Source organism: Capra hircus, chromosome 15, assembly GCF_001704415.2.
Source record: "Capra hircus breed San Clemente chromosome 15, ASM170441v1, whole genome shotgun sequence".
Lineage (NCBI taxonomy): Eukaryota > Metazoa > Chordata > Mammalia > Artiodactyla > Bovidae > Capra > Capra hircus.
In genome coordinates, this window is record NC_030822.1 from 33,339,286 (window position 1) to 33,348,654 (window position 9,369).

General features: G+C 40.3%; 1 protein-coding gene across 1 annotated transcript; it reads left to right on the forward strand.

Moving 5' to 3' along the window:
• On the forward strand, positions 1,285–2,247 carry LOC102168925 (olfactory receptor 52J3-like). Its single transcript, XM_005689929.2, has one exon. The coding sequence runs from the start codon at positions 1,285–1,287 to the stop codon at positions 2,245–2,247; it is 963 nt and encodes a 320-aa protein (XP_005689986.2).

Below are 9,369 nucleotides of genomic sequence, written 5' to 3' on the forward strand. Positions count from 1 at the left end.
AGCTTTTGCACAGCAAAGGAAACCATAAGCAAGCAAAAAGACAGCCTGAAGAATGGGAGAAAAATACTTGTAAATGAAGCAACTGACATAGGATTAATCTCCAAAATATGTAAACAATTCTTATAGCTCAATATCAAAACAACAAACCCCCCAAAAAATGGGCAGAAGTCCTAAACAGACATTTCTCTAAGGCAGACATACAGATGGCCACCAAACACATGACAAGATGCTCAACATTCTGCTGTATTTTGAAAGCATCTCTCAAGTATCTTTCTCCACACCTTTAGTTCACTGCAGAGGTAGATTCTTCTCTATTGAGACACTGACATCCCAGAGAGCTACCAAAAATACATCCTCTAGTACCAAAATGATCTTAGGCTTTCAGATTTTTCTACCTACTTCCAGTGTATTGAACTGGTAGGAGGAGTAACCAAGCAAGTGTTGGCTCAACAGCAATGGTAAAATTAGCTCAAGTAAAATTAACAGCTGTTCTGAGAGTACCTGATAAGCTATGGACAGAGAAGAGAAGAGTGTAAATGACACTAGAAAACACTCCCCTTCTCCAACTGATACTCCATGCAGTCTGTAACTCATGAACAATGGCTGTCTCTGCTCCTGGCCAGGCATCTCAAGGGGTCAGTAATTTGTCTGAGAACTTGTAGCTGTGTCTCTTATGATCTGATTTGATGTCTGTGAGAGGCTACTGGGCTTGGGTCAGAATTTTTGCATGTACGTTTCTATGTGAATAATGGGGAATCAGAAGAATTCAGGCTTGAATTGTACAAGCTCCTATACACCCATATCTATAATTTTTCCTTATGGACCCCTTGAAGGCAGTTTTGAATGCCTTTGTAATGCATTAACTTGTTCTTATGTGTAGTCTTGATTTTTCTAGAGTCACTTACCAGAGTATATTTCCCCAAATAGAATCACATCCAATTCTCTTTCAAAGTGAATGGCACAGTCTAATTATTGGTACTCTGCACTGAGCTTGCTGTAAAGCTTCACATTTGGAATTAGAGATCAATCAGCAGGCAGAATAAAAACTGAATATGACTCTGGCCTGGTATATTAAATGCTAGAGGGAACGACTCCATACATGTGATTCATTAACAGGCCTACTTACCTAGTAAACATGACATAAACTCTGTGCTGACACACTGAGCTAGGAATTGATGAAACAGATCATTCTCCCTCTGATCTCTCTCTCTCCCCCTCTCTCTTTCACTTTTTCTGTTGACAGGAGCAAGAGAACCAGATTCACTTTCTTCAAGAAGTGACAGGATGACATGTCACAATGGGAGCACTTTTCACCCGATCACATTTTTCCTCATTGTAATCCCACGTCTGGAAGAGGTCCATGGCTGGATCTCCCTGCCTTTCTGCTTTATTTATATAGTGGCTTTACTGGGCAATGTCACAATTCTGCTGGTCATCAAGATGGACCAGACCCTCAGAGAGCCCATGTTCTACTTCCTGGTCATTCTTTCAACAATTGATTTGGCCCTTTCAACAACCTCAGTACCCCGTATGCTGGGTATCTTCTGGTTTAATGCTCATGAGATCAACTTTGGAGCTTGTGTGGCCCAGATGTTCCTGATCCATGCTTTCACTGGCATAGAGGCTGGGGTCCTGGTAGCAATGGCCTTTGACTGTTATGTGGCGATCTGTGCTCCACTCCACTACACAGCCATCCTGACGTGCCAGGTACTCATGAGCATCACTTTGTACATTGTAATTTTTACAGTCTTGCTTACCCTTCCCATGATCTATCTCATCTACCACCTACCCTTTTGCCAGGCTCATGTAATAATACCTCATTCTTACTGTGAGCACATGGGAATTGCAAACCTGTCTTGTGGAAACATCCGTGTCAATGGTATTTATGGGCTCTTTGTGGTCTCTGTTTTTCTCCTGGACCCAGTCCCTATTGGCATCTCTTATGTTTATATACTCCACGCTGTTTTCCATCTGCCATCCCAAAATGCACGGCTAAAAGCCCTAAGCACATGTGGCTCCCATATTGCTGTCCTCTGTGTTTTCTATATCCCCTCACTCTTCTCTTTCCTCAGCCACCGATTTGGACACAACATACCCCACCATATTCACATTCTTGTTGCCAACCTCTATTTGGTTATCCCACCATCGCTCAACCCCATCATTTATGGTGTGAGGACCAAACAAATATGGGAGCGAGTGCTCCATATGTTATTAAAAAATAAAACACCTACCATATTGTTTTACTAAGGATTTTGATCTCTCTAGGAAAATTTGTGTGTTCTTGTCTTAACAAGTATCTCCTGGTTCTGACCTATTGCTGCCAGATTGCAACCCAAGTTGGTTTGTTCCGGACTGCTGACTAATGAATTTTAGAACTTGTGGAAACTCACTGGAACTTTGGTTCAAAGGTTAATGGGCTGTCCTGAAAGGGAGTTGTGTGACCCCTATTTGTATGCTATCATACATTGTCCTTGATAGCATGAAATCACTTCTTTTCTGGAGATGATTTACTATACTGTGTGTTTATTGCTCTGCAATTAGAGAAATGGGGTGCTAGAACTTGGACCCTGTTTCCTGTGTCCACTCATTCACTCATTCATTCATTCATGTTTTACTCAGTTTGTACTCATTTGTGTTTATTGTATGTCTTCAATGATTCTTATCACTGAGGGTAAATCAATGACCGCAACTAACAGGAACATCTATTCTTATGGAGCTTGCATCCTGCTGTACCCTTTAAAAAAGCCAGGCTCATAGTTTCAATAAAAATTATTACCAACTCTGTATCCTGAAGTGGAAAGGTCTGCCAAACATGTAACACTCAGTGTAATGAGAAGCCAAAACAAACATAAAATTCAAATACAATTTATCATTAATGTCATCAGTGCCATTTAGGTGATTTTTTCTTTGCACTCAAGCTCATAATGTAAATGTGGTCTTGAGGTTTATTATATAGTATTGCTGTCTATGTGACGCATGCTGGACTTCTTCCTATCACTTTATTGCCTTGTTCTCTCAATCTACACTTGACCCTGAGATATTCCATCCTCAAATCCAAGACCTCTCTTTCTAAACCCATGATCTATCCCTAATGCCTTCACTGACTTTAAAGTACAGATTATTAGATACATCTAAGAATAGTCAATTTTTTCTGTGACCAAGGACTTTTGATTGATTCAATAAGATTTTCCAAGACCAAATAATAAGCTTTTAGATCAACAAACTTGTTACATTACTATTTTCAAAGTGGCAGATTCATGTTGATATATGGCAAAACCAATACAATATTGTAAAGTAAAAAAAATAATAATAAAATAAAAAAAAGAAAAGACATTTCAAACAGACACACACACACAAAAGAATCATTTTATTTTTCAGTCTTTTAACAAATGGAGGAGTCTGGTGGGCTACAGTCCATGGGGTCACTAAGAGTTGGACACGACTGAGCAACTTCACTTTCACTTTTCACTTTCATGCATTGGAGAAGGAAATGGCAACCCACTCCAGTGTTCTTGCCTGGAGAATCCCAAGGACGGGGGAGGCTGGTGGGCTGCCGTCTATGGGGTCGCACAGGGTCGGACACGACTGAAGCGACTTAGCAGTAGCAGCAGCAACAAATAAAACTAAAGTAAAAATATAATAAATATTTTTGTTTCTACAACTCACACATTAATGACTTTTAACATTGCACTCATCTCAGAGATAAAGCTTAATAAGTATGTATACAGAATTAAAGTTGAAATTATCACTGTTTCAATACAGCTTTTCTGCTATTTTTCCAGAGGCAAAACTTATCATGTGTTTTTCTGACATCACAGTACATAAATTTTTAGCTCTACAACCAATTGCACTATTTTAGTTATGAATTCATTTAGATTAAAATATTTTGTTTTACAACATTGATTTTATTTACGTAGCCATTGATTAATAGGTATTCATATTAATTTCCAACTAGATATATGCTGCATATTCTTTTATTTCTATGAACAGTTTTTAGATCGTTTATCCAGGGTTTATAATTTAATATAGAATTGTTGGTCAGCAGGATTGTTAATAATTAGAACATAATTCTGCTTTCTGACCTTTGTTTTTGATCACTTTTTTAAGTTTCACATTTTCAAATATTCCTTTTTTCTATCTTTCATGCTTCCCTAATTTAACTTTGTTTCCTAACACTAACTGCTCAAGTGTTTGCTTTCTAATCACACTAAATTCTAGCTTTACTACTTTACTACTCTGAACACAAAAAAAAAATTCAGGCTTATTTGCTGTTGTGCAACTTTTAGGAATTGCAATTCCAGTGACTTAACAAAGTGGCACCCCACTCCAGTACTCTTGCCTGGAAAATCCCATGGATGGAGGAGCCTGGTAGGCTGCAGTCCATGCTAGGGGTCGGACACGACTGAGCGACTTCCCTTTCACTTTTCACTTTCATGCACTGGAGAAGGAAATGGCAACCCATTCCAGTGTTCTTGCCTGGAGAATCCCAGGGACGGGGGAGCCTGCTGGGCTGCCGTCTATAGGGTCGCACAGAGTCGGACACAACTGAAGCGACTTAGCAGCAGCAACAAAGTGCATCTAACTCCTTGGAACTCCTTTTCTGACCTCCTGGCAGTGCTGTCTCCAGTCTAGCATTTGATCTCAGGAGTAAAGCCAGAGTTAGAATCAGAAGGCTTGGCTGGTTGAGAAAATAATACTGCACTTAACATGGATATTCATCAATTTCTTCAAATGGGAGATTTTTAAGTCTCTCTATAGAAGTAATCTCCATTCATTTTTCCATAACACTTGGCCATAGGTTCTGTTGTTCCTGTTTCAAATAGGAAGAAGTGGTGGCAGTACGGAACAAAGTGGCTTGAATTCACGCAGTATCACAATAAGCCTGTGATTGTCTGCTGCACCAAATAGATGAGAACATGAAAAAAAGATACTATCACACATCATGAGTCAGATTGCAGCTTCAAGCAAAACCATGAAGGTTAATTGATTCTGAGGATACCAGCTCCTCAATCTCCCAGCTATTTCTGGAAATTAGAAACCAATTTTTATGGTTAGAGAGACCCACCCACTGAAATGGAAGGTAGGTGTTAGGTACCTTGGAAGGCATTCAGAACAATCAGTGCCTACCACAATACATGTATTTTTAAGTGTGTATGAAGTTATAAGCTCACGTGTAAGTGAAGACTGTACAGTATGATTCTGGAAACTTTAACAGGCTTGTTGAAACATGAGATAGGCTCAAAATCTCAAAACTGAAAATGTAGGCAGTATAATGTATCAAGGGACTTCCCTGGTGGCTCAGTGGTAAAGAATCTACCTACCAAGCAAGATAGGCGAATTTAATCCCTGGGTCAGAAAGATCCCCTGGAGGAGACAATTCCACTATTATTGCCTGGGAAATCCCATGGACAGAGGAGCCTGGTGGGCCATAGTCCATGGGGTCACCAAGAATCGGACAGGAGTTAGTGACTGAACACCACCACCACTATAATATATAGAATAATAGCACAGATTTTGGAATCAGACATTTGGGTTCAAATTTTACATTTATTGTTTCTAAAATATTCCATAGTTCAAGTTTGCCATCTGTATAAGCAATGAGCATACTATCTATACCATATAGGGCTATTTCAAAGACTAAAAAGATGAACAAAATAAGATGCACTTTGAAGATTCCTCTTACGCTTCCCTCATAGTCCAGTTGGTAAAGAATGCTCCTGTGATGCAGGAGATCCCGGTTCGATTCATGAATCAGGAAGATCCACTGGAGAAGGGATAGGCTACCCACTCCAGAATTCTTGGACTTCCCTTGAGGCTCAGCAGATAAAGAATCCACCTGCAATGTGGGAAACCTGGGTTCGATCTCTAGGTTGGGAAGATCCCCTGGAGAAGGGAAAGGCTACCCTCTCCAGTATTCTGGCCTGAAGAATACTATGGACTAAGTTCATGGGGTCTCAAAGAGTTGGACATGACTGAGTGGCTTTCACTTTCACTTACTTAATAACACATTAAGTAAAAGCAAACCTAGCTGGGACAATGGGATAAAGGCCTCTGATAAGAAGGTCTCATGGGAAAAATAAAAATGTGAAAATGCAGTTGTGTATCTTTAAGACATATTAGGTATGAATAAAAAAATAAAACAAACAAAAACAAATCTTACTTCAGTTCAGTTCAATTCAGTCACTCAGTCATGTCGAACTCTACGACCCCATGAATCACAGCACAACAGGCCTCCCTGTCCGTCACCAACTCCTGGAGTTCACTCAGACTCACATCCATTGAGTCGGTGATGCAATCCAGCCATCTCATCCTCTGTTGTTCCCTTCTCCTAAAGCTGGCAATTGCTCCCAGCATCAGAGTCTTATCCAATGATTCAACTCTTCGCATGAGGTGGCCAAAGTACTGGAGTTTCAGCTTTAGCATCAGTCCTTCCAAAGAACACCCAGGACTGATCTCCTTTAGAATGGACTGGTTGGATCTCCTTGCAGTCCAAGGGACTCTCAAGAGTCTTCTCCAACACCACACTTCAAAAGCATCAATTCTTCAGCACTCAGCTTTCTTCACAGTCCAACTCTCACATCCATACATGACTACTGGAAAAACCATAGCCTTGACTAGACAGACCTTTGTTGGCAAAGTAATGTCTCTGCTTTTGAATATGCTATCTAGGTTGGTCATAACTTTCCTTCCAAGGAGTAAGCGTCTTTTAATTTCATGGCTGCAATCACCATCTGCAGTGATTCTGGAGCCCCCCAAAATAAAGTCTGACACTGTTTCCACTGTCTGCCCATCTATTTCCCATGAAGTGATGGGACCAGATGCCATGATCTTCATTTTCTGAATGTTGAGCTTTAAGCCAACTTTTTCACTCTCCACTTTCGCCTTCATCAAGAGGCTTTTCAGTTCCTCTTCACTTTCTGCCATAAGGGTGGTGTCATCTGCATATCTGAGGTTCTTGATATTTCTCCCGGCAATCTTGATTCCAGCTTGTGCTTCCTCCAGCCCAACATTTCTCATGATGTACTCTGCATAGAAGTTAAATAAGCAGGGTGACAATATATAGCCTTGACATACTCCTTTTCCTATTTGGAACCAGTCTGTTGCTCCATGTCCAGTTCTAATTGTTGCTTCCTGACCTGCATATAGATTTCTCAAGAGGCCAGTCAGGTGATCTGGTATTCCCATCTCTTCATTCCCTTCTCTTCATCAATTCCCATTATCTTCAGAATTTTCCACAGTTCATTGTGATCCACACAGTAAAGGCTTTGGCATAGTCAATAAAGCAGAAATAGATGTTTTTCTGAAACTATCTTATTTTTTCCATGATCCAGAAGATGTTGGCAATTTGATCTCTGGTTCCTCTGCCTTTTCTAAAACCAGCCTGAACATCAGGAAGTTCACAGTTCATGTATTGCTGAAGCCTGGCTTGGAGAATTGTGAGCATTACTTTACTAGCATGTGAGATAAGTGCAATTGTGCAGTAGTTTGAGCATTCTTTGGCATTGCCTTTCTTTGGAATTGGAATGAAAACTGACCTTTTCCAGTCCTGTGGCCATTGCTGATTTTTACTGACATATTGAGTGCAGCACCTTCACAGCATCATCTTTCAGGATTTGAAATAGCTCCACTGGAATTCCATCACCTCCACTAGCTTTGTTCATAGTGGTGCTTTCTAAGGCCCACTTGACTTCACATTCCAGGATGTCTGGCTCTAGGTGAGTGATCACACCATCATGAATATCTTGGTCATGAAGATCCTTTTTGTACAGTTCTTCTGTGTATTCTCACCACCTCTTCTTAATATATTTTGCTTCTGTTAGATCCCTACCATTTCTGTCCTTTATCGAGTCCATCTTTGCATGAAATGTTCCCTTGGTATCTCTAATTTTCTTGAAGAGATCTCTAGTCTTTCCCATTCTGTTGTTTTCCTCTATTTCTTTGCATTGATCACTGAGGAAGGCTTTCTTATCTCTTCTTGCTATTCTTTGGAACTCTGCATTCAGATGCTTATATCTTTCCTTTTCTCCTTTGCTTTTTGCTTCTTTTCTTTTTACAGCTATTTGTAAGGCCTCCTCATACAGCCATTGTGCTTTTTTGCATTTCTTTTCCATGGGGATGGTCTTGATCCCTGTCTCCTGTACAATGAGTCAAACCTCCGTTCATAGATCATCAGACACTCTATCTATCAGATCGAGTCCCTTAAATCTGTTTCTCACTTCCACTCTATAATCATAAGGGATTTGATTTAGGTCATACCTGAATAGTCTAGTGGTTTTCCCTACTTTCTTCAATTTAAGTCTGAACTTGGCAATAAGAAGTTCATGATCTGAACCATAGTCAGCCCCCAGTCTTGTTTTTGCTGACTGTATAGAGCTTCTCCATCTTCGGCTGCAAAGAATATAATCAATCTGATTTCAATGTTGACCACCTGGTGATGTCCATGTGTAGAGTCTTCTCTTGTGTTGTTGGAAGAGGGTGTTTGCTATGACCAGTGTGTTCTCTTGGCAAATCTCTGTTAGCCTGTGCCCTGCTTTTTTGTACTCCATGGCCAAACTTGCCTGTCAATCCAGATATCTCTTGGCTTCCTACTTTTGCATTCCAGTCACCTATGATGAAAAGGACATCATTTTTTTGGTGTTGGTTCAAGAAGGTCTTGTAGGTCTTCATAGAAACGTTCAACTTCAGTTTCTTAAGCATTAGCGGTTGGGACACAGACTAGGATTACTGTGATATTTAATGATTTGTCTTGGAAATGAACAGAGATCATCCTGTCCTTTTTGAGATTGCACCCAAGTACTGTGTTTCAGACTCTTTGGTTGATTATGAGGGCTACTCCATTTCTTCTAAGGGATTCTTGCCCACGGTAGTAGATATAATGGTCATCTGAGTTAAGTTTGCCCATTCCAATCCATTTTAGTTCCCTGATTCCTAAAGTGTCAATGTTCGCTCTTGCCATCTCCTGCTTGACCACTTCCAATTTACCATGATCCATGGACCTAACATTCCAGGTTCCTATGCAATATTGTTTATAGCATTGGACTTTACTTACACCATCAGTCACATTTACACCTGGGTGTTGTTTTTGCTTTGGCTCCATCTCTTCATTTTTCTGGAGTTATTTCTACACTCTTCTCCAGTAGCATATTGGGCACCACCAACTTGGGGAGTTCATCTTTCAGTGTCATATCTTTTTGCCTTTTCATACTGTTCATGGGGTTCTGAAGGCAAGAATACCGAAGTGGTTTGCCATTCCCTTCTCTAGTGGATCACATTTTGTCAGAACTCTCCACTATGGCCTGTCCATCTTGGGTGGCCCTATGCAGCTTGGATCATAGTTTCATTGAGTTAGATAAGGCTATGGTCCATGTG

What these genes read in the sequence shown, in the direction of transcription:
- LOC102168925 (XM_005689929.2), top strand. Translation starts at nt 1,285, where the DNA reads ATGACATGTCACAATGGGAGCACTTTTCACCCGATCACATTTTTCCTC.